Here is a 26038-nt window from a genome sequence, read left to right as displayed (position 1 = left end):
TCTTTTAAGGAAGTTTCCTGAGTTGTTGGGATGGGTTATTACTTGCAATTCTAAACGTCCTAACAGAACCACAGATGGTGATGGTGATGTGTCTCTGACATACAGACCTGGCCACCCTTACAAGAGCCCGGAAATGTGGCAGGTATCATTTTCCTCCTTTATAAAATGAACAGCTGAGGCTATGAAGAGGGGAAAGAATTCATCAGAAGTTACATGGCTGGTAAAGTAAGATCTCAACTGCCTTTGATGATCTATCACTCAATGCAGAATCTGTACATAGGAAGGAGATTACCACTGTTGTCTCATTTTCTATATTGAAAACTCTTATTTTCTTGAATTGTCATTCTGCAGTAGCTGTCCTACTTTTGTGGAATGTAAAGTATTAAATAACACGATTTCATAATATTTAAATGAAATCACAAAGGTAAAAGTGGCATTACCTGTCCATGAAGGATAAATACCTTCATTACTCTGTCTCCTTGCTTCCATTTCTGCCTTTCCCCACCCCCATCCCCCAAGCAACCAAGGCACCCAATAGCCAGAGGGATATTTTTAAAGCAAAAATCAATCACAACCACTTCCCTCCCTGCCTCAAATCAGCCAATGACTTCCAATTTCAGCCAGAATAAAATCTAGACTCTTTGGTTCCCACTGTAACTATCCTCTCTCCTCTTCCTCCACTGCCACCCTCCTTCAGTGCCTCCCTTCGTCCTTTCTTTCAAACACCCTGACCCATTCTCTCTGGCCCTGTGCTCTCTACTTCTTTCCCAAGTTCCTTCCAGGTCCTCCTCCCCAAACACATTCAAGTTTTAGCTCCCTCAGCAGACTTCTTTCAAATGGCACAGTAGCCTAATTTAACTCCTTCCCAGAACTGATCAGGGTCCAGTGTTATCTTGATTTATTTTGTGTATAGCTAAATTTCTCTCCCCCAGAAGGCAAGCCTCTCAAAAGCAAGGGAGATTCAGTTGATTCATCACTATACTCCACGCCTAGAGCAGTGCTGAGGTGTATAGGAGTACAGGGGTCAACCAATAGTTACTAACATTAACTGATTAAATCTAAGATTCTACAAAGGCCACAGTAACCAAAGCTCTTATATAATGCTTTATTTTTAGCTGAAAACAAGAACTGCAAAGTCCAGAATTCTCTTTTAAAGATTTTTTATCTATCCTAGACCATACTTGATTCTTTCTAGTCCTGGGCACCATTATTCTTTAATCTATGAAAGCAAATTTATGAAAAAACAGTTCAGTTCAGTTGCTCAGTTGTGTCCGACTCTTTGCGACCCTATGGACTGCAGCACGCCAGGGGGTTCCCTGTCCATCACCAACTACCGGAGCCTACTCAAACTCATGTGCATTGAGTCAGTGATGCTATCCAACCATCTCACCCTCTGTTGTCCCCTTCTCCTCCAGCCTTCAATCTTTCCCACCAACAGGTCTTTTCAAATGAGTCAGCTCTTCACATCAGATGGCCAAAGTATTGGAGTTTCAGCTTCAGCATTAGTCCTTCCAATGTATATTCAGGATTAATTTCCTTTAAGATGGTTGGACTCCTTGCAGTACAAGGGACTTTTAAGAGTCTTCTCCAACACCACAGTTCAAAAGCATCAATTCTTTGGTGCTCAGCTTTCTTTATAGTCCAACTCTCACATCCATACATGACTACTGGAAAACCATAGCCTTGACTAGATGGACCTTTGTTGGCCAAGTAGTGTCTCTGCTTTTTAATATGCTGTCTAGGTTGGTCATAACTTTCCTTCCAAGGAGCAAGCGTCTTTTAATTTCATGGCTGCAGTCACCATCTGCAGTGACTTTGGAGCCCCTGAAAATAGTCTGTTACTGTTTCCACTGTTTCCCCATCTTTTTGCCATGAAGTGATGGGACCAGATGCACAAGACCCTGTTTCCCTCTCAGTCAGTCTCTCCCATCAGGAAGCTTCCATAAGCCTCTTATCCTTCTCCATCAGAGGGCAGACAGACTGAAAACCACAATCACAGAAAACTAACCAATCTGATCACATGGACCACAGCCTTTTCTAACTCAATGAAACTATGAGCCATGCCATGTAGGGCCACCCAGGACAAATGGGTCATGGTGGACAGTTTTGACAAAATGTAGTCCAGTGGAAAAGGGAATGGCAAACTGCTTCAGTATCCTTGCCTTGAGAACCCCATGAACAGTATGAAAAGGCAAAAAGATGAAAAAACAATGTCACTTTAAAAAACAATAGTGGTAGAATTTGGTACTCATAAAGAAAATTAAAAGTACATCTGAATTTTTTTTCAAGTACCTACTTCTCAAAACTCAATAACAGGCACATAGGAACTTTGGGGAGTAATGAAAATGTTATAAAACTAGATGGCAATGATCAATGTACAAATATACAAATTTTAAAAATCATTCATTTTTTAAAAATAAGGAACAATACGGAAACAACCCAATTTAAAAGTGGGTGAATGTTTTCACATTTCACCAAAAAAGATAGCCTAATTGCAAATAGGCACATGAAAAAAATGCTTTGCACCATTATTCACTAGGGAAATATTCATTAAGATCAAAATGAGATAGCACCTCACACATTTCATAATGGATAACATTAAAATGGGCTTCCCTTGTGGCTCAGCTGGTGAAGAATCCACCTGGAATGGAGGAGACCTGGGTTAGATCCCTGGGTTGGGAAGATCCCCTGGAGAAGGGAAAGGCTACCCACTCCAGTATTCTGACCTAGAGAATTCCTAGTCTATGGGGTCAGAATGAAGCAGGGCAAAGACTAATAGAGTTTTGCCAAGAAAATGCACTGGTCATAGCAAACACCCTCTTCCAACAACACAAGAGAAGACTATACATGGACATCACCAGATGGTCAACACCGAAATCAGATTGATTATATTCTATGCAGCCAAAGATGGAGAAGCTCTATACAGTCAACAAAAACAAGACCAGGAGCTGACTGTGGCTCAGTTCATGAACTCCTTCTTGCCAAATTCAGACTTAAATTGAAGACAGTAGGGAAAACCGCTAGACCATTCAGGTATGACCTAAATCAAATCCCTTACGATTATACAGTGGAAGTGAGAAATAGATTTAAGGGCCTAGATCTGATAGAGTGCCTGATGAACTATGGAATGAGGTTCGTGACATTGTACAGGAGACAGGGATCAAGACCATCCTCATGGAAAAGAAATACAAAAAAGCAAAATGGCTATCTGGGGAGGCCTTACAAATAGCTGTGAAAAGAAGAGAGGCGAAAAGCAAAGGAGAAAAGGAAAGATATAAGCATCTGAATGCAGAGTTCCAAAGAATAGCAAGAAGAGATAAGAAAGCCTTCTTCAGCGATCAATGCAAAGAAACAGAGGAAAAGAACAGAATGGGAGAGACTAGAGATCTCTTTAAGAAAATGAGAGATACCAAGGGAACATTTCATGCAAAGATGGGCTCGATAAAGGACAGAAATGGTATGGACCTAACAGAAGCAGAAGATATTAAGAGGTGACAAGAATACACAGAAGAACTGTACAAAAAAGATCTTCACGACCCAGATAATCATGATGATGTGATCACTAATCTAGAGCCAGACATCCTGGAATGTGAAGTCAAGTGGGCCTTAGAAAGCATCACTATGAACAAAGCTAGTGGAGGTGATGGGATTCTGATTGAGCTGTTTCAAATCCTGAAAGAATATGCCAGCAAATTTGGAAAACTCAGCAGTGGCCACAGGACTGCAAAGGTCAGTTTTCATTCCAATCCCAAAGAAAGGCAATGACAAAGAATGCTCAAACTAATGCACAGTTGCTCTCATCTCACATGCTAGTAAAGTAATGCTCAAAATTCTCCAAGCCAGGCTTCAGCAATACGTGAACTGTGAACTTCCTGATGTTCAAGCTGGTTTTAGAAAAGGCAGAGGAACCAGAGATCAAATTGCCAACATCTGCTGGATCATGGAAAAAGCAAGAGAATTCCAGAAAAACGTCTATTTTTGCTTTCTTGACTATGCCAAAGCCTTTGACTGTGTGGATCACAAGAAACTGTGGAAAATTCTTCAAGAGATGGGAATACCAGACCACTTAACCTGCCTCTCGAGAAATCTGTATGCAGGTCAGGAAGCAACAGTTAGAACTGGACATGGAACAACAGACTAGTTCCAAATAGGAAAAGGAGTACGTCAAGGCTGTATATTGTCACCCTGCTTATTTAACTTATATGCAGAGTACATCATGAGAAACGCTGGACTGGAAGAAACACAAGCTGGAATCAAGATTGCTGGGGGAAATATCAATCACCTCAGATATGCAGATGACACCACCCTTATGGCAGAAAGTGAAGAAGAGCTTAAAAGCCTCTTGATGAAAGTGAAAGAGGAGAGTGAAAAAGTTGGCTTAAAGCTCAACATTCAGAAAACGAACATCATGGCATCCAGTCCCATCACGTCATGGGAAATAGATGGGGAAACAGTGGAAACAGTGTCAGACTTTATTTTGGGGGGCTCTAAAATCACTGCAGATGGTGACTGCAGCCATGAAATTAAAAGACGCCTACTCCTTGGAAGAAAAGTTATGACCAACCTAGATAGCATATTCAAAAGCAGAGATATTACTTTGCCGACTAAGGTCCGTCTAGTCAAGGCTGTGGTTTTTCCTGTGGTCATGTATGGATGTGAGAGTTGGACTGTGAAGAAGGCTGAGCGCCGAAGAATTGATGCTTTTGAACTGTGGTGTTGGAGAAGACTCTTGAGAGTCCCTTGGACTGCAAGGAGATCCAACCAGTCCATTCTGAAGGAGATCAGCCCTGGGATTTCTTTGGAAGGAATGATGCTAAAGCTGAAACTCCAGTACTTTGGCCACCTCATGAGAAGAGTTGACTCATGGAAAAGACTCTGATGCTGGGAGGATTTGGAGGCAGGAGGAGAAGGGGACGACAGAGTATGAGATGGCTGGATGGCATCACGGACTCAATGGACGTGAGTCTGAGTGAACTCTGGGAGATGGTGATGGACAGGGAGGCCTGGTGTGCTGCGATTCACAGGGTCGCAAAGAGTCAGACACGACTGAGCACATTTATAATGGGTAACATTAAAATAATTGACCCAATGAAGTTCTGAAGAGGCTGTGGTGCTCCCAGGACTTTTACCCATTGCTGGTGGGAATATTTAATCAGATAGCCCCTTTGGAAAACAAACTGCCAGTGCTCAACCAAGTTTAACATACTCTTAGCATGCTAGTCCCACCCCGTGAAATATGAGAAGGACTCATACTGAAGCTGAAGCTTTAATGCTTTGGCTACTTGACAGGAAGCGCTGACTCACTGGAGAAGACCCCAATGCTGAGAAAGATTGAGAGCAGGAGAAAAGGGGGGTGACAAAGGATGAGATGGTGGCATGGCATCATCAATTCAATAGACGTGGGTTTGAGCAAACTCCAGGAGATGTTGAAGGACAGGGAAGACTGGTGTGCTGCAGTCCATGGGGCTGAGAGAGTCAGATATGACTAAGCAACTGAACAACGAGTATGAAAACTATGTTCAAACAAAAACTTGTATGAGAATGTTTACAGTAGGAATATTTATAGATTTATGACCTCAAAAAATCCAAATGTTTTCTCAGTTGCTGAATGGACAAACTGTGGCACAATGGGACTATACTCAGCAATAAAAAGGCATAAACTATTCATATATATAATGTGGATGAATTTCAAATGCATTATGCTAAATTTAAAAAGTCAAGACTCAAAATGTATATCATAATGCCTCCATTTATATGACACTCTGGAAGAAGCAAAATTAGAGATGGAGATGGTTTTCAGGCATGGCAGGTTGGCGTGTAGGGGAGTTGGGGAGGGGAGGGAATGACTGCAAGGAAATAGCATTAGAGAATTTTGAAGGGTGATAAAAAACTTCTGCATTTAGATTGTGGTGAGAATTACATGATGTGCATCCATGGACCTCTACACCAAAAATAGTGTAGCCACACTCATTAGGGTGGCTATTATTAAAATAAAAAAAGTGTTGGCAAGAATGTGAATTGTTGTGAATTGTTGATAAATATGTAAAACGGTGCAGCCACTCTGAACCATTAATGCCACAACTGCACCCTTAAAAATAATTAAAATTTTTTAAATGTATGTTATATACATTTTGCTGTTTGTTGTTCAGTCACTAAGTCATGTCTGACTCTTTGGAACCCCATGGACTGCAGCATGCCAGGTTTCCCTGTCCTTCCCCATCTCCCAGAGTTTGCTCAAACTCATGTCCATGGAGTTCACTGAGTTGGTGATGCCATCCAACCATCTCATCCTCTGTCACTCCCTTCTCCTCCTGCTGTCAGTCTTTCCCAGCATCAGGATCATTTTACAATCTTAAAATTAAAATTTTAAAAAGTCTGATGCACTTCAAAGATTTGGTTCTGAACTTCCAAGGCCACATTAAAAAGTGATCATTGCTAGCTACAGGGGGGGAAAAGCAGTACATTTTATTCTGTGTAAATCTATATCTATCTGAATGAATGTAACATACCGGAAGGACAGTACATCTGAATCACTACTGCAGGACTTCATTGTCGTAATCACAGTTTGCCCTGGAAGTCTGTTTTGTTTATCCCCTTTTAAGAAAAAGAAGTAACATGGGAAGCATGAGTTTTTTTTTTTTTTTTTTTTTTAATTTATAGGTATAGAACGATGAGGTCAGATTTACAGTTTTCTATTTTAATTTTTAATGAATCTGTATTCCCCTATTCCCACTCCTCTTCTCTCTCTCCTCTCTGTTGGAAGAGAGAAACAAACGGCCTACCATCAATTTTCCAACATCCAGACCTCTATCCACCCGGGGTCTTTCAGCATCTTCACTCTTCTAATGGGTAGTAGTAAGTAAGTAAAGTCGCTCAGTCGTGTCCGACTCTTTGCGACCCCATGGACTGTAGACTACCAGGCTCCTCCGTCCCTGGGATTCTCCAGGCAAGGGTACTGGAGTGGGTTGCCATTTCCTTATACCAGTAAAGGCATAAACAAAAAGTTTGGGGAAACAATTATGCTTGCATCGATTAGGAATAAGATTCAAATCTCCCCCCCCCAAAAAAAGATTCAAATCCCTCATATGCATCATTTATCTCCTCTTAACTAATTAAGACAGCCACTTGGTTTCCTTTCAGTTCTTTAAGTATGCCAAAGTTTACTCTCAAGACCTCTGCACGGGCTGTTCCAACGCTAGCCAACATCCTCACCCTCCTCCTTTCTGATTGGCTCTCCCTTCTTTTGCTAGCCCCACCTCCTCTCCTCTGATTGGTTCGTCTACCTCTCTGATTGGTTCCTCCGCATTACCTTCTGTGATTACTTCCAGAACAGGCCATCCAGTTCTCGGTTGTTGCTCCCACCCACACTGTTCAATAGATATTTGTTGAGTAATTAATTCTAAGGGCCAAGCCCATTCCATAGGAAAACAGCAGTGAACAATACAAAGCTTACCTGTGGGAAGTTAGGGAATATGACAAAACAAAATGAATGGGGTAAGGAGGCAGAGTGAGGAGAGGGAAGGGAGGATACTGTTTTAAGAAGATGGGCAGGTAAAGATTTTTTAAAATGTTTATTCCCAGATAAAAGAAACAGCAAGTTCAAGCGCTCTGGGGCAAGGGTGTGCTTGGAGCATTAGAGCAACACTGTGTGTTGGGGGGTGGGGGTCGAGGAGGGGGAGGGTGGGAACTTGGTGGTGGGAGGGGAGATAAGAAATAAAGCCAAAGATATCAGAGACCAGGTCACTCTGGCTGTAAAAGCCACTGTAATTTTGAATTTTACTCTGGAGTCAGATGGGAGCCTTTATTTATTTATTTATTTTTAATTTTTATTTTTTTTTTAAGATTTAAAAATCTTTAATTCTTACATGCGTTCCCAAACATGAACCCCCCTCCCTAGATGGGAGCCTTTAGAGAGTTTTGAGCCGAGAAACGATATCTCTGATATATATTAAAAGGATTTTCCCTTGTTGTCTTTCTAATAATCCTTGTTTCTTTCATAACGTTACTAAAACAATTTATAACTAATATTTATATGATTACTTCTTCAACGTATTTCCCCTAGTTAGGTGCCGAGGGCGGCTCTTATTCAGAGAGGACACCAACCAAGCAGAATAAGAGTAGAGATCTTGTCTCTCTTCTTTTAACCATGAACTCAAATGCAAGCATAGTACCTGATATACAGTATGTGCTCAACACATATTCACTAAATAAACTAGCTGATGAATCTCATCTCTAGGATAACAGAGCTCTAAGTACATAATTTGCAAGTATACATACATTTTGGTATTTTTTTATATTCCTAAATGGCCTGGATATACATACCTAAGCTTTCTCTAACAGGAAGAAATAAAACATCAGAACTCAACCAATAATTAAGGCGCTTATTTCTAGACACTGTCACTCATCTGAAACATTTTACATCTTTAGTAGCAAGTGCAGGCTCAAGACATTATACTTAAGTCTAGAGTAGGTAATGAAATAGAAACATAGTAGCAGAAGCTAAATTCAGAATAGTATTAGAACGTTACCAAATCTACTGTTAAAAGAAAGTGAAAGTGAGAGTGAAGTTGCTCAGTCTTGACGGACTCTTTGCAACCCTGTGGACTGTAACCCAACAGGCTCCTCTGTCCATGGGATTCTCCAGGCAAGAATACTGGAGTGGGTTGCCATTTCCTTCTCCAGGGGATCTTCCTGACCCAGGGATTGAACCCAGGTCTCCCACATTGCAGGCAGACGCTTTAACCTCTGAGCCACCAGGGAAGCCCACTGTTTAAAGATGGCCACCCAATTTCTGTAGTCCAGACATTTTTGGAGTCCTCACCATGTGCCAGAGACAGTGTTAACATACCAGGACTACATAGATGAATAAATCTGGGCTCTTTCTTGTGAGAACTCACTCTCTAATAACTCATCTGTACAAAGCTTTACTGTTTGCAGCTCTTGCCTACATTTTTTAACTGATTACACATGGATGCAAGTAAAATTTTCCAGGCCTCCTTGGAAATCTGAATTTACACTAACTGGGATATCAACCCATAACAAATGAGATGGTTTACAAATCAGCACACAGACTAGTCTCCCATCCCCCCCTTCAAGAGAACAAGAGGGACAAACATCCCCATTACACATAGGGTCAATGAAAACTACTCCGGATCCAAGACTGCTAAAAACCTCAGTTCTCCAGGCTTTCTCCAGAACTACCCAGAGCAGCAGCAACTCAGTGACAGTTTCTAGGGTGGGAGGAATCAAGCAGCAAGAGGCAGAAAACTGGCTCTGTGACAGCAGCTGAGAATATCTCTTATTCAGAGAGGACACCATCCAAGCAGAACGTACCACCTTAAGCTCTTTGGCACTGCCTGTCCCTGAGCTGCCAGGAGAGGCATGGGCTTTGGAGAAAGCTGATCAATAAACATGGATGGAATCAGGACAAAGGAATCCAGGATCCCACTAAGGAGCCCAGGGAGCGATACAGTTAACAACAACAAAAAATCCCACTGACATTTTATTTGAGCTAGCAAATGTCTAATAAGAAACCCAACAGGTCTTTCTACCTTTCTCACTTCCCGGAGATGAATGTGAAGATCACAGCAAAACTGTTAACAATATTTAAATACACACAAACATATGTTTCACCAATAAGGCCACAAAAATAGTCTCAAGCCATTTATAAATACTGTTACATTTATCAGAGAGGTGACAGACTTCAAAATTTCTTCTTCAAATATATTTTCATGGTTACACACAGCACAGTAACTGTTAGGGATTTGTGACCTCCCTGTGATATATATATATATTTTTGCCCTATGTAGAATCCTACTTTATTTTCAAGTGACATGGAAATATGAAGACTATTTTAAGCTGGTTAATTATTTCATAGGCGGAGTCAGGGCAGACTGATGAATCGGTACTTCAGTGTATTTATGGATCATTAATTTCTGACCATTCCTCTTTGAGTTAAGATTTGTAAAAAGGAAAAAAAAAAAAGTTGGCCATCATATACTAGACTCAGTTTGTCTTGTTTCCTTAACGTATGCCTTATCAGCTCTGCCACAGCTGAAGTGATTCCAAATTGCTTTATGACATACTTGGATTTTCTCCTGCTAATAATTTCTCCTTCCTGCCCATGACTGGCAGGCTTCTTCCACACTGCAGTAATGTGGGACAGCTAATTATCTACCAATCCACCTTGCTATTCCACACTTGGCAACTTTTATCTGCACAGGACAGCTGCACTCTCCCGTTTGAAGTGAAATGTCAGTCTCTGCTAATGCAACAAGACTTACATCACTAATGATGTCTCCACACTTTGAAGAAACAACTCAAAGCCTAATTAAAAATTCAGATTCATTCTCACTGGCTTGCTGATTTTCCCTGCCCTTCCACCAGGGCCTTAGAGTATCTTTTAAAATATTCGATGCAAAAATAAAATGGGGAAAAAAAAATATATATCCAAGGGGAATCCAGAAAAAAATAAAAAGTGCTGGAGTCTTGGGCTTTGACCTAGTCTTTAAAATAACTGTTATGGTTGGAACAGAATCAGGATGTTATCATGTACAACAGATAAGAATTTCCTCCACTGGCTTCTCTACGACAATGACAACAAAGCACACTATTTCCAGGGAAATATGGACCCGAAGCTACTTTTCAGTTGACCCACAATGGTATTTGGGTATCAGAACTGTTGTAACTGTAATTAACTTAGAAATCATGGAACTGTGTAAATCTGAAGTAGGGGAAAACTTCTTTGGAATTCAGAATGAAGAGGGGGAAGGTAAAGAGGCTTTCCAATGACATTTATTCTGTTTCATTATCAAATCAAATAAACAACCCTTTGAAAGTAATTGTACTATTACAATTTTCACAAAAAGAAAGAGCTTCATGCTTCTAATAACTAGGGAGAGAGATGCAGTCCTGAAATTCAGTTCTAAAATAGCCCTCTTCCTGAAAATTACAGGTAGAATTTCATTCTGAAGATTTTATATAAATCCCCCCCAAAAAAATCACAAAAGTTGTTCCTTCCCTAAAGTTTTCTTTTTATGCTTTACCTTTTTAATAATAATAATAATAATAAAGGCTTTGGTTTGTACAGGTTCATAATTATAACCAGTAATTGGTTACTTAAATTTGGTGTTTTAAAAATAGCTAACATCACTGTGGAGTCAGAATTTTGTATTTCTTCAGTGGCTCACTGACTTCTAAGTATTTAAATAACAGCTTAAAAAAAAAAGTCATCTGTCAAATGAGTCTATCAGTTACAAGTTCTCAATCATCAAAGAACTAAGCCAAAACTTTTTTTGTTTTCAAAAGAAGAAATTAAAATAAAGCTTCTTGATTAAATCAAGTTTCCTTTCCATTTTAAAGCAAACATCTCTTGGAAAATGAAGCTCCCATGGGATAAGTACTGTGTCCAAAAGTAAGAATCCTAAAAAGTCAAGACCTGAATTCAAGGTCTATCATGTAGTACTGGTGTGACTTCTAGAGAGCCACCACCCATTGGGCCTGTTTCTCACCTATAAAATGAGGGCTGGGGGGAGGTCTGACTTTCTCTCTGGTCCTTCTAGTGCTCATACACTTCATCAGTGAATCAGGGAGCAAAGACAGGTTCAGGGCAGGTCTGCTGAGCCTGGGTTTGTACAGCCCCTCAGGGGCTGTACACAGTGGGAGGCCAGCCAGCCCATGTGCAGGTCAGAGGCAGGGAGACTGCAAAGTAGGCTTTCATGAAACTGGGGGAAGAAGAACCTAAGTACAGAGCAGGCCTTGGGGGCTGGTGGTTGCTAAGCATCTAGCTAAGTCATTTAGCTAAAACCTAAATGACTTCAGTTGAGCTTTCTAGGCACCAGGCTCCTCATGTCTCCATGTTTCTAGTTCATCTCCCCCAGAGCACATCTTCTCCAAAGGCAAGATTCATGCACAAAAAGCAGCTAGTTCCCAACTGAACACTAGGAAGGTTTGGCCAGTCATGTGGAAACAAAAGGGGAGAATCTACTTGAGAATGTGAGCAATGGGGCCACATGACCTGAGCCATAACCTAGCCTGGCTCAAACTCCTCCCCAGACTGTCCAATCACATAGCGCAGCCTGTTCCTCTCTCAAGCCAGTGTAAGCTGGGCATTTTGTTGTTACCTGCCATATATCTCACTGCCATGAAGGATCGAAGGATTCTACTACCCAACCTGTATGCTTGCTTCTCTGAACTCTTCTGTGCCCTTTCTTCCCTCTAGCTCTCTAAACTCCAAACCTTAAGGCCATCTTTCCATTCTCTGAAGAGCCATCATGAAAGTCTTCTGGGAATCCCACCCTCTGGCTAACCAGTTCCTATTCATTCTACTTTTCCTGGAAGTCCTTCCAGAAACTTCCTCCACCCCTAAGCAGGTTAATATCCCTGACATACTTTCTCCAAGCATCTGGAACCTCTTTTTCATACCATTTCATTGCTTTGGAAATTAACTGATGGATATCTCAGAATGAACATGGTGCCTGGCACCAAATAAACATTCAATGACTGTTTAAGTAATTATGATGACAGGAAGCTCATCTCCTAAAACAACCCAACTTAAACTCTATTCTATGAGAAAGCTGTCCTTTTCTATTATACAGAAACTTACTTCCCCAGAATCTTTACACACAATCACTGACTTTACCTCCTAGAGCTCACTGAATAATTCTAATCCAGACACTGCAAATTGGTGGCTTCTGGCCTGATCCAGACAGCTGGCATGTTTGGTTTGGCCCACACAGTGTTTTGTTTTGTTTTTTTTTAATCTGAATTAGTTGCCAACATTTTAAGAATTGAGAGATTTCATTGAAAACCCAGAGACCCAGCTTCTCCTGAAAACCAGAGTCAAGTGGCAACACTGGCCCCACACTGCCACATGGCAGCAACTGGCAGAGCTGGGTAGCACCGGCTTTTCAGCCCTGGCATGTGCCCTCCCTTTCCAACAACCAACACCATGCCCTACTGATCTACACCTGGCTTGCCTCACTCTGCCTAACTGAACCCTGGAAATGTTAGAGTTAGCAACCCCGGAGTGGGCAGGGATCTTGATCCCATATTTCAGCATTTTTTTCTACACCACCTTGACCCATTTAAGTTAGTTAGTTTCTCTGATAAAACATGAGCTCTAGCAGGGAAAGCACTGGACATTCTATACTTTCCCCTCCACTCTCCTGGCCTCAGATTCTATAGTGGAATCTGCTGACAAACTCATCAGAAGATAATTATGTCCACAGTCAGCCTTTTCTCTTCAGCCTCTTCCCTTCCCTTACAGTTTATTTTGCTTTGTTCCTTTCTCTTTCCTGCCTTCCATCTCTGAAATAGGGAGAAAGCAGAAGACATGGCTCAGACTGTAAGCTGGGCACTAAGAAAACAGAGAAACTCACAGCCTCGTGGGGAAAGCAAGGCATAAAAATGAGGGCCAGAGGGCATATGCCCATGAGAAAAAAAGGGTCCTAGAGGAGCTTCCCAGAAGAATCTTAGGTGTCACATCTGGAAGGCAAAGGAGGCTGCTGGACAAAGATACCAGCTATTTTGTAAAGGGCTGCAGAATGCACAATGGCTCAGTGGGAAAAGAATCCACCTGCATTGCAGGAAACCAGGGTTCAGTCCCTGGGTCAAGATGATCCCCTGGGGAAGGAAATAGAAACCCACTCCAGCATCCTCACCTGGGAAATTCCATGGACAGAGAAGCCTGGCAGGCTGGAGTCCATGTCATGACTGAGAAACTAAACCACCACCACCACACGGCAATTGTTTTGCTCAGGCATATCATAAAACATTTTCAAGCATATACCCTCTAAAATATTTGTATTGATGGACTGCAAATTCTATATACTAGTATATCAATATATTATGCCTATTATAAAACATTAATATAGAAATTAAATAGGAATGTAATAAAAAATGTTACAGATAAAATTATGGGATACCTGGAATTTCCTTCAAAATAATCAGGGGGGAGGGAAAAGAGCAGGTAGAGGCAGAGATGAAACCAGCCTGACCACAAGTAGATAGCTTGTTTAAGCCAGGTGAGAGGTGCAGGAATATTTTTATGCTCTTCTCTTTACTTCTATATATTTTTTCAAATCCTTGTATTAAAAAAGATTAAAAGTAAATCACGGAATTCCCTGCTGATCCAGTGGTTAGGATTTCATGCCTCCACTGCAGGGAGCATGGGTTTGATCCCACATGCTGTGTGGTGTAGCAAAAAAAAAAAGTAAATAAAAATGACTCTAATTGGCAGGTCTAATACTTTCTTCATAAATATCAAAGGATGGTTTTGCATCACATCCCTGAGGTCAGTGCACCACACTTCGGTAACCCCTGGGTCAGAGGACTGACTGCACTGAAATCTGCAGGTTCTGAAGCTTAGATTTCAGTTTCATTCCAGCTCTGGAGCTGCAAAATTTTTGTTGGCTTCCAGGTTCTGTGCCCTGGCACTAAACACACTGTCCATGTTTATTTCTGTTTACTGATTGTTCCTATGTTAGACTGTGTGCTAAAAGAAGTCCCCGCATTAACCAAATGAAGCTCAAAAGTAATTTAATAATATGCTGGAAGTGACAGAGTTAATAACTAGTAGAGTCAAAACTGGTGCCCTTTATATTTTGACCGCCAATATACTTTTACTCCAGGTTGAAGCAGATTCAGAACAAATCCCCTTGCACTTAATACCAAACTTCCAGAGTTCTCCAAGGTTCCTGTTGGCTCATCCACTTAAGCTCAAGGAAGGAACTCTTCAAGCAGCAACCAGAAATAGCACCAAGTTATAAAGTGTGAAACCATCCCCTTCCCCTCCCCCACACCTCTCCAGATTTCAGTACAGCTGGCAGGAAAAAGCTAAGCAGCTAAGACAGGTATCAGTGGAGAGGAAGGGGAGGAAGTACTGATACTAAGCACACCGGGGAGAGTCCCTCAGAAGTGATTCAACATGTTTTTCTTTGCACACATTCCTACCAAGTTCAGTTCAGAGTCACCCACCAATGGTCAATTTTGTTCTACTCCAAATGAGCAATCTCAGAAGAAAACAAGGCTGCAGCTTTCCCATTAGGGCTTATACTACACATAGGGCATAGAATCAAATAACATTACTTGCATTTTTTTCCATTCCTAAAATATTCTCAATTGCCTAAGTACATATTCAAATCATCCTAAAACATACCATTCTTAGTATGATTGACATGACTAGGGGGCAAATGCCAACCTTATCTAAACATCACTGTAAATCAGCATGAAGTTATAGTAGGGCCACCAGGGTGTTGATGTGAAATAACCACAGAAGCCCTAGATGTGATGGCCAGAGAAATAAGACATGGAGCCATATGCAGAGGCACAAAAGTTACAGTCACCCCCCACCCCCCACCCAATCAAGAATTTAAGACATAGCAACTCCCTTGTCCAGTACCACCAAGGGGCCTCAGAAATGTCTGAAGAACTGCTTATTTGGTTCCCCTTAATGTCTGAGGCTGCTGATGCTGTCAGGACTGCCCTCTGTGTGTGGCAGATCACTTAAAAGGCTGCAGGAGGAGAGTCAGCTTCATGACCTCACTTCCATAATGCCCTGTTCCTCTCTGCAGCATGGTAGTAGCCCACTGCTTTCTAACACTTCTCCGTCCCTCACTAAACACCTCCTTTTGTATCTGTCTGCATCATCAGTTGAGAGCTTCAGGGCACAGACAAGATCTTATTTACCTTCTATCCCCAGCTTAAAGTGAAAGTGAAGTCACTCAGTCATGTCCAACTCTTTGTAGCCCACCAGGCTCCTCCGTCCATGGGATTCTCCAGGTAAGAATACTGGAGTGGGTTGCCATTTCCTTCTCCAGGGAATCTTCCCAACCCAGAGATTGAACCCGGGTCTCCTCATTGCGGGCAGATGCTTTAACCTCTGAGCCACCAGGGAAGCCCTATCTGCAGCTTAAGCCCAACCCAAAGCCCCTCATAGAAGTCTCCCCAAAAGTTTGTTGAATGTATGCAAATATGAACAATGAACTTAATGCTTTTCTAGGGCATACAAAGTCAGCCTCCCCTTTCACTTTCAGCTGCAGCCACTATTTACAATGCTGCGCTGTATTTTCAGTCAATAGCTCACTGCTACTGAGCCTATCAGTTCTGTCCTGTCTGCCTCCTTTCCTTCCATGTGAGGTGAAGCTCCTCAGACTGTACTTCAGGCATTTCTTCTGCCCCTATTGGAAGGATTCTCCCCACCCATCCCCCTTCCAGGCCCCATACAGCAGCTGTCTGACCAACCTGCTGGTGTGTCTGCCAAGTTCACAGTGACTATGCCCAGCTCAGCAGAGCTGAGTTAGAATTAACATCAAGGCGGGCAACCTGGCTATGTGCCAGATCCTTGCTGTTAGGAAGCCTGTATTGTCATATAATGTTAAATGGGCCTTATAAGTGCCTGGTGAAATGGCTTCCAGAGCCAGATATGCCTCCTAACAAGCAGGCATTGTTGCTTGATTGTTTCACCTGTGCAACCTTACCTCCACCTCCAAATTGTAAACTCCTTAAGGGGCTGTGCTGGAATATCCCCTTTTAAATCCACCAAACACTCAGCTAGCATAGTGCTCTGTGCCCAGTCAGCTTCTAAGGAAATCTCTTTACTGAAGAACAACCACATCTGTCAACAGTTCCCAGTCCCCGCTCCACATCAACAGGTGCTTTCACATGCACTATTTTCATTAAGTCCACAGAACACATCTCCAGGAAGAACCATCAGTGCCACCTTTACAGACAAAGATCACCTAAATTCTAAAGTGGCAGAGCTGGAACCCAGGTTTCCAATATGGAAACTTTCCATTCCATGATGCTCCTCCTTTCAAAAAAATAAATAAATAAAAAATAAAAAAACTTTTTGCATGAATGAAAAAGCAGAAACAAGGCTCCCTGAACACAGCCATTCTCTGCTCCCTAGATCTCAATGTCCATGGTTTCACTCCACCAGACCCCTGAGGAGATGATGATTAGGTTTTTGACTTTTACTCATGATGTATGAGGCCTGCTGCCAGGGGGGCAGTATTCAGCGGCAACTTTCCCAAGGCACTGGCAAAATTAGTTGGTGCAAATCATTTAGAGATTTTTTTTTTTTAAACTTTGTCCATTACTAAAAAGGAACCACAACAAAAAACCATGAGCAGGCAGCCACCATGAGAAAAACCTTTCCAAGAAAATCTTTAAGCTAGGCTGCTTTTCAAACTTTCTTTATCAGCCAGCACAAAAACCATGCCACAGGAAACTACACTGCTGAAAGAAGTTCTGGGTTTTGTTTTTGTAAAATTCTTCCTTGCGCTTGTCTTCTAAGAGGTGACAACAGGCCTCCCCCCCTTGGAAGCGGCTTTGCAGTTTCTCAAAAGTAAAAATGGTCTTTGGAGAATTTCAGCAGCAGTGACGTAAAAGTCTGGAAATAGGTTTTTAATTCATAAATGAACCTACACAAAGTTTCTTGTCAAAGAAGATGCTGCCCTGAAAGGTCTGCACTGTACTTGACGTGCCAAGGTCAAGTGAAAAGAGTTGATCCCTTAATTGAGAGAGGACATTCTTTTCCTGCAAAGGGAGGACACCTCTCTCCAACTCCCTCATATCTTTGGATGGAAGTTTGACCCCACTCACCTTAACACCCACATGAGGCTACCTGTCTCAGAGCAACAGATTAGCTCCACAGCTATAATATCCAACATGTCACAAGGAGGGATTATATTATCTGCTCTTTAGACAGCTAAACCCACATGATTTCAAACCCACTGAACAAATCCCAGAGGTTTACAGAGGAAAACTTGAGGCTCGCAACCTTGTTCTAAGGGCAAGAAATGTAACCTGCTTTAGATTTTATTTTACAAATATCTTCCCCCAACCCCCCCCCCCCAAAAAAAAAACAAGCTGGCAGTCTAACAAAACTGAAAAGAGATTTCCCCCAATTTTCCCAGAAGGAGGCAAGTGGTAGATCAATGTACAGCTCAAGAAGAAGAATTTAAATACAGTATGTGCTGCTCCTTTTAAAAAGGGAGAGAAGCCACTTCACATTTTGCCAGACAAAACCCTGTCCCCAGGAGGCCAGCTTCCACAATGAGGTTGCAAAGGTGTTAGAAAGAGGCCAGTTGGGAGGAGATAAAGGGCCATTTGGGCACAAACCCCCCACTGATCAGAGCTTTTTTCTTCTTCTTCTTCTTCTAAAGTGTCTCCCTTTCAACAGGGAAGCCTTTTAAAACTACATTTGTTTTGGATACCTACCTGAAAGACAATGTGTTGGGATCCGATTTCACCTTTTGTCAAGGATTGGGTGAGAAACAGTAAAACTGCTGTCAGCATCTTAGAAAAAGCTAGTCCTTAACTTATATGGTGGTGGCGGTGGTGGGAGACCCAAAGGTCCCCTGTCCAGCCATAGTGATGGGATGAAGATGACAAATGCCTGCTAATCTTAAGATCACTGTCCAAAACTGTAATGTATTAAATGTCTTTATTAAAAGAGGGTCTCTATGCAAGAACACAATTGTGTGTCCTCTGAATTGAAACATTCATCAGTGGAAAAAGAAATTCTAGTTTTTCCCTAACATTTTAGTTCATTTCCTCTAAAAGTCACTTGACTCCTGAGAACTCTGTCAGCAATCATCAGAAATCAGAACATGCATATGGAAAAAATTATAACAATCTGAACCTAAAAGATCTGCATAGAAAAGTTCAATGATGTATCTTAAAAGTTTGTCTATTATGCAAATGAAGAAAAATCGGACTCTACTGCCCTTCAGGGCTGGTGTCTGCACAGAAACACAATTATCTTTCAGGCAAACCATCCACTCCTGAAACAAAACAAACCACCCAACCATCTTTCACTACAGCGGTAAAGGTAGGGGGAACTGACTTCAGGAAAACTGTATCATCCTTGGAGGAGACTGGTGGTGGTTAGGGCGGGAGGGTAAAGGAAAAAAAAAATCAGAAACCGGAATCCCAAGTGACTTTAAAACACCTCTCCCGATGGGAGGTAGAAGGGTGGTCACAGTAGAATCGAAATCAGAAACCTCTTCCGAGAACACGTTCCTGGAAACTTCGCTCTTTCCTAAACCACATGCATCGCCATTATTATTGTTCGAATACAGAAGAGAATGAGGTTACTTTACAGAAAAATGTTACAGCAAATATTTCAGATTCGGAATGTCAATTCAACCTCTCCTAATCGAGTGGGCCTTTCCGGCCAAAGAGGTTAAAATAACGGCGAGACAGAATCTCCAGGTGGTTGCTGTTTAGCAATTTTTTTTTTTTTTTTACTACTGTTGGTACTGTTGGTTATTAGTAACATCTTCAGGATTTCTTACTAGCCTCGGGCAATCTTTCTTTCGCAGCAGCACCACCACCCCCTCCCCCGGAGGACGGATCTGGTAAACAATTTAGAGAAATGGGAACCTTATTCACTATGCTTGCTTTTTCCTCCACCACATACCAAAAGGCGTACACAAAACAAAACAAAAACATTCGGACAGCGCGCAACCAACAGCAGCGGAAAGCAACAAAAAATGTCCCCCACACAGCACGAGTCGGGAATCTACCAAGAGTCTACCAGGCCGGCCCCTCCCCCAAGGCACCCGGGCTGGGAGAGGGAGAGCGGAGTTCACTCTCCGGACGCTCTCAGCCGGGGCCCAGGTGGCCCTGGAGCAGCTGCGCACGCGGCGGTGCCGGCCCTCAGGGCGCCCATTCTTGCGCCTCGGTCGGGGGGACCCGAAGAGGTGATCAAGGGGGTACAGACTGGGAGCCTCGGAAAACCGTCCGAGCCAGGCGGGACCGTCTGCCCTGGGATGGACACACAAAGAGGGAAAAGGGGAGTTTGTAGAGGTGGCGGGGTTAAAAAAAAAAAAAAAAAAAAGACTGCGGGGGAAATTGGTGCAAATTAGGAAAGGAGGCGCGAAGGAACCTAAGAATCCTGGCCGAGATAATGGAGCTGTGCTCGGGTAGGGGCATGGGAAATGGGTCCTGCGCAAAGGGCAGGAGCTTCTGCACAGGAGAAAGAGAGGGAGACCCAAGAACTTGGAAGAGGAGTTGGTGTGTTGTTAGGGGATCCACGCAGAGGCCAGAGGTGTCCGGGGCAAAGGGTGCTCTGTGCATGCGGGCGAGGTCGGTGCTCGGTTAAAGTGACCTGTACTGGGGATGGGACCGGGCTCTGCGCAAAGGAGCGAGGCGGGATGTGCCTGGCAAGCTCCCGGGCACAAGGGGTGAGGGGTGGGGGGACCCTTACCTGCATGGTGACGACCCCCAGCTCTTCCGCTGCCAGCCTCCGCATCTGGCTCGCCAGCACTTGCGCCTCGTCCAGAATAGAGAATTCGGCGTCGGCCCCGGCCCCCAGTAGCCAGCCCACGACCAGGCAGAGCAGCCAGAGGGGCGGCCGCCGCGCCCCGATCCGTCCGAGCGAGCCGCGACCCCCGCGGGCCAGGGCGGCCGCCCCTGCCGCCTCCTCTTCCTCCGGCTCTCGGGCCATGCCGCCTCCCCCCACTCCCCGCCGACGGGCTCCAGGAGCCGGGAAGCGGGGAGGTAGCCCCGGGTGGTGCGCCCAGGGCCCGCTCGGCGCACCCCGCAAAACTTTCTCGCCCTTCTGCAGCAGCTTCTACGCGCCCCGGCAGCTCCTAAACTTAGAGGGGCGCCCAGTTACGGCGCGGGAGCGCGGGCGGCCACCATCGCCGGATCGGGCGGCCGCGGCAGGAGAGCAAGCAACCGCCCCAGCCGTGTCCCGGACCCCGGCGCCGGCGCGGGCCCCGCGAGGCGGCGGGCGGCTGCGAGAGCTGCGGCGTCCGCGCCCGGTGCGTGGCCGCGGGGCTCACAAGGCGAGCCGCGGAGCTTTCGCTTCCCGCGGGTCCCAGCGGAGAGAGGCGGCGGCGAAGGCGGGCGGCTGCAGCCTGGGAGGAGGAGCGGCGATCGGGCTTGGTAGGCTGGGGCAGCCACCCGAGCGAGCAGGGAGAGGTTTAAAAAAAAAAAGCTGAAAGAAAGAAAGCCAGCGGCGGGGGAAAGGGAGGTGTCTGGTGCCACCACGCTGCGCTCCGGCTCCGTGCACTTCCCGGCCCGGCGGCCGCCGCGGCTGCGGTGATTTATGGAAGCGGGGAGAGAGGCGGGGACATTCCCCCGGTCGCCCCTCCTCTCTCTGCCCGGCTCCCGCCTCAGAACCGGCCCCTGGAGACGCCGCGGGCCCGAAAACAGGCTCTCGGCTCGGGTACCAGACCTGGGGGTCCCTGGAACTTCTGGTTGCCGGGGACAGCTACCCACCCCAGCTCTCACCACCTCCGACCCCGCGAAGGGACTCCGGGATCCCACCCATCGAAAGTCCCTTTAAGTTCTAGGACGCTGGCTTTCTGCCTGGCAGAGACTTGTGAAGGACGGGACTGCCATTTGCGTGCCCACTGCTCTTCTTCGGTGTTACCAGTAACAATAGCTAGCATTTGTTAGATCAATGGATTCCTTTTTGTTTTTAACCAACTACTATGTGCCCGGCCCAGTGCTCTGGGGTTTGTATACATTATCCTTTAATCCTCACCACATCCCTGTGAGGTATGTATCTTTATCCCCAAATTTTAGGTAACAAAGACTGAGGCTTAGAGAGGTGGAATAAATTGCCGAAGGTCACCCAGGGGATAAGAGGCAAATCCCGACCTTAAGCAGTCGGAGACTATTGCTCTTAAATAGGACGTAGTTCTTTCTGTCTCTTTTTGGAAATGAACCATCTGATCTCATCAAAAGCAAAAAACAAAACAAAACCCAAAAAATTACTGAGCTGGAATTCACTCCAGACATCCATTCTCTGCAGCGGGGGAAGGGAATTAACTTCCTTCCTGCCTACTCCTGACTCTGGCTTAGGCTGTCTGAGAAATCACCTGTTGGAAGCACCTAAAAGAAATAGATAAGGATTGGGGGGGCGGGGTGGGAGGTGGGGGCTGGGGGGTGGTAAGGCCACCATTCTTCCAAGCCAGGTTCCTGCATGCAGGTTCCTAGAGGCCAGAGTCATGCCCGAGAAGGTGAAGGCTGTCTAGCAGAGGCCTTAGCAGGACTAGAACCTGGATTTGGCGCTCTCTTCACTTTACAGCAAAACCTTCTGTTTTACTTCTTTCACGGTGTTGTATTAAAAACGCAAGCTTTCCCTGGCCCATATTACCTCAAGATTCTTTTTCGGTTCTGAGTTCCCCCATCAGCGCTCTCTGCTATACCCTCTGTTTTCATTTGTGACACTCTCCACTCTATCCCCCCTTGAGAGGCACACAGGCTTCTCGGAACAACGTCACTTATAAAGTACAATGCTTGTTTTACATAATGCTTCTTGGAAGTAAGGTAAGCTTGTTGAAGGCAGGGACCAATCCACTTCTCCATCATCCACACTTAGCTCAGTACCAAGTACAAAGTAAGTACTTTAAAAATGATTCTTGAATTAATGATGGGATTAAAACAAATCTATCTATTGCGTTCCATCTCCAGAATTGAATTGACACTTGGTATCAAGGAGATCCTATAACTTTTTTTTTTTTTTGTTACACCATGGCATATGATAATCAGTGATACAAAACATATCCCTGTGGTAAGTGGAAGAGGAAAAAAAAAAAAGAAAACAAAAATGATAAATGACAGCTGGCATTAATTTTTTGTCTTAGATTCTTCGAGGTACTGTCATCAAAACTGCCACAAATCATCCTCTTTCAGCAACTCTTTCAAAATGGCTTCTCCATCTTTACTCAGCTTTTATATGTTGTTATTTCTTGGGTTCTATTTCCTGGGATTCTAATGCTATGTCCCCTTTCTAACTTAAGTTTTTTTGAGAACTCTCATGTTACACCCATGCCTACAATTATTACCAAGACAGCAGAGTATTGCAAATTTCTAAACAAAGTTCAATCTCCCTTCTAAGTGGGATTTCCAAAATTCTGTCTGCTTACTAGCTTCTCTACTAGATATCAGTGGCCACCAGTGGTAAAGAATCCACCAGCCAGTGCAGGAGACATAAGAGACACAGGTTCAACCCCTGGGTTGGGAAGATCCCCTGGAGGAGGGCATGGCAACCCACTCCAGTATTCTTGCCTGGAGAATCCCATGGACAGAGGAGCCTGGCGGGCTATAGTCCCTGGGGTCACTAAGAGTTTGAGACGACTGAAGTGACTTATCATGAACACATTCTACTAGACGCATTGGAACTGAAGCTCATTCCTGCTTTCTGCTATTCTCCACCTAAATCTATGCCATACTGCAAATCTGGGTGGATGTCACCCATACCCCAAACTAGGTACCTTACTCCCCACATCTCTCTCTCATCCATCCCCTGCTCTCCATCTGTATCCCATTGGTTGACTTCAGCTGCACATCACAGCTTATCTGTAATTATGACCACAGTCTCCTCTCAGGTCTCCATGGAGACCACCTCACTCCCATCTTTCTATTCTCCACCCTGCAACCAAAATCACCTTTCTAAAAGTCAAATATGAACTTGCCTCTTGCTAACCTAGACATTTCTGATGCCCCATCACAGAGAAATAAACTTAACACTATAAACAAGTCTCTCTGTGCTCTGGCTTTCTGGACTTCTGGAATCTACTCTGCCCCCCCAAATCCTCATCAACCCCAGAAAACACCTTTGCTGGTGGTGTTGAAACTCTCCCCTTCTCCTCACCTGGCAAACCCCTACTGAGCTGAGCTTCACTTCTGTGTAGCCTTCTCTGACACCAGACTCCACAGAACTGATTGCTTTTCCTTTGATTCCCTCTAATTCTCATTTCTTCTCATAGCATTTATTATCACTTGGAAAGTCATGTTTTCTCCCCCTTACTGGTTCTCATTAGGTCCACCAAACACCTGTAGCCTTAGGACATTCTTAATAAACTGCAAAACCTGAGAAGCAGAATCTCTGGAGGTGGGCTAGGTCCTGGAATGCACATTTTACAGACACCCCAACTCCATGAGTCTTATGAACTGCTGCTCCCCAGGATGGTAACTCACTTATCTAGATCTCTAGCATTTAGTTCAGTGTCTGCAGTACCCAGGAAGGCCATGTGACTTTTCCTGTGTCACCAACAAGTAAATATTTCAGAAAAATAATCATTTGCCCAACTAATGTGTGCAAACCTGGGCCTTCAATGGCAGGCTCTGATGTTAGGGAGAATGTTTACACACATATATCCTGGTATGCTGCTGCTAAGTCGCTTCAGTTGTGTCCTACTCTGTGCAACCCCATAGATGGAAGCCCATGAGGTTCCACTGTCCTGGGGATTCTCCAGGCAAGAACACTGGAGTGGGTTGCCATTTCCTTCTCCAATGCATGAAAGTGAAAATGAAAGTGAAGTCGCTCAGTCGTGTCTGACTCTTAGCGACCCCACGGACTGCAGCCTACCAAGCTCCTCTGTCCATGGGATTTTCCAGGCAAGAGGACTGGAGTGGGTTGCCATTGCCTTCTAGAGTTACACTATTACAATCATTGATCATATATCGAACTACACATTCGATCAACTGCTTCAAGTCTAGTCAAAACATTTCCGTTGAAGGCTCAGTCATATACTTGGTAACACAAGAAATAATAATCTTGTGAACAAGCAAAATACAAATGGTATAGTTAATAACATTAGTGGAATGAAAAGTAAATATTTTAGCCATGAGCCTCCCACACCAGTGTTTTTTTAAAGATTGTCAAGACTAGGGAATGGGTCACTTAGAGCAGATTTTCATGTGGTTCAAATGTGTTACATTAAAGGATTTATGAGGTGCAAAAACACAGCATTCAGTTTGAATTATAGCACAGATATCTCCCTGAGATGCTGTAAGGTGTCCAGGGTCTTGCAGTTGTGTAGCACTGCGTTTCTCATTATAGAGATCTCAGAATTCAATAGGCTAATAGCCCAGTTACTATCATTTAAAGCTTATGAAAGTTGTCAAGGTCCTGGTATATGATGGGCCAATTATAGCTTGTTGTCTGATGATAGACTATTGAGTTGCCCCAAAGGTTTGAATTTTTCATAAGATGGTATGGGGAATATCTGAACGAACCTTTTGGACAACTCAATCCTAATCCTTAATGGCTCCACTGCATTTAGGTATAATTGCTGTACCATTAGGGCTTCCCAGCTGGCTCAGGGGTAAAGAATCTGCCTGTGACACAGGAGACACAGATTCAGTCCCTGAGGAAGGCATGGCACCCACTCTAGTCCTCTTGCCTGGGAAACCCCATGGACAGAGGAGCCTGGCAGGCTATGTCCATGGGGTTGCAGAGTGGGACATGACTATGATGCCCTACCATCAACTCCTCTCAGCACCAGCTGATTTTTCCAGGGAGTGAGGGTAGGGGGCAGCTGATTAGAATTGGATGGGCTTATAACATCAAGTAGCCAATCTGTAGCACCCAAGGCATGGCAAAAAGATGAACTAAGTCAAGCAAATTTTCATTCTCAAAAAGTTTAGGGAAAATAAGAGGAAAAAGCAGTTAGAAGTTGTAGTTGAAATTAAAGACATGAAAAGTCAAAGGGGACATGAATCCCATAAGACACGTTACAGGAAATCTATCACTATAAATACATATACATATATATATATAATTATACATAAACATTTTTACACACACGTACAAAATTTATATAAAGCCATATATGTGTATGTGTGCATGTGTGCATATATGGCCATATAGCATGGTAGCTAAAAGCATGGAGTTTAGAATCAGAAAACCTGGGTTCAGATCCCAAGGACAGTGATTATTAGCTGTGTCATCTCTTAACTTCTCTTAAGCTTCTGTTTCTTCATCTGTACTTTGTAAACAGTAATAACCGAAGTTTTTAAGAAAAGTCATGTAAAGCACCTGCTATGTAGAAGCACTCAATAAAAATGGGGATGTCTGCAAGCTGAAGCTATGAGGGCCCAAACATTATGAAGGAGCTAAGAAAGCTGAGCAGAGAAAAAAGTGGAGAACACAGAACCTCTGGCCTGAGCGAGACCATCCCCAAGACTCAGAACCAACTTAGCTTCAGACCTTTCTCATTGCAGTTCAAACCTACATGTTCTATTAGTAAGACTCTTTCCCCCCTCCTTTGTCTTGATGTAATTCTAGGGA

At 43.8% G+C, this 26038-nt stretch overlaps 1 protein-coding gene across 2 annotated transcripts in view; it reads right to left on the bottom strand.

Moving 5' to 3' along the window:
• Window positions 1-21035, bottom strand: part of CACHD1 (cache domain containing 1) — a 239856-nt gene extending 218821 nt beyond the window's left edge. For both annotated transcript variants that reach the window (XM_012167056.4, XM_042249227.2), the window contains exon 1: window positions 20216-21035. In XM_012167056.4, coding sequence (XP_012022446.3) covers window positions 20216-20455 — 240 coding nt within the window. In that variant the 5' untranslated portion in view covers window positions 20456-21035. The remainder of the gene's footprint in view (window positions 1-20215) is intronic.
• Between the last annotated feature and the right edge of the window lie 5003 nt (window positions 21036-26038).

The sequence above is a fragment of the Ovis aries genome, chromosome 1 (genome assembly GCF_016772045.2).
Source record: "Ovis aries strain OAR_USU_Benz2616 breed Rambouillet chromosome 1, ARS-UI_Ramb_v3.0, whole genome shotgun sequence".
NCBI lineage: Eukaryota > Metazoa > Chordata > Mammalia > Artiodactyla > Bovidae > Ovis > Ovis aries.
Note: the sequence above shows the minus strand (reverse complement) of the source record. Positions and strands in the feature narration are given on the sequence as shown.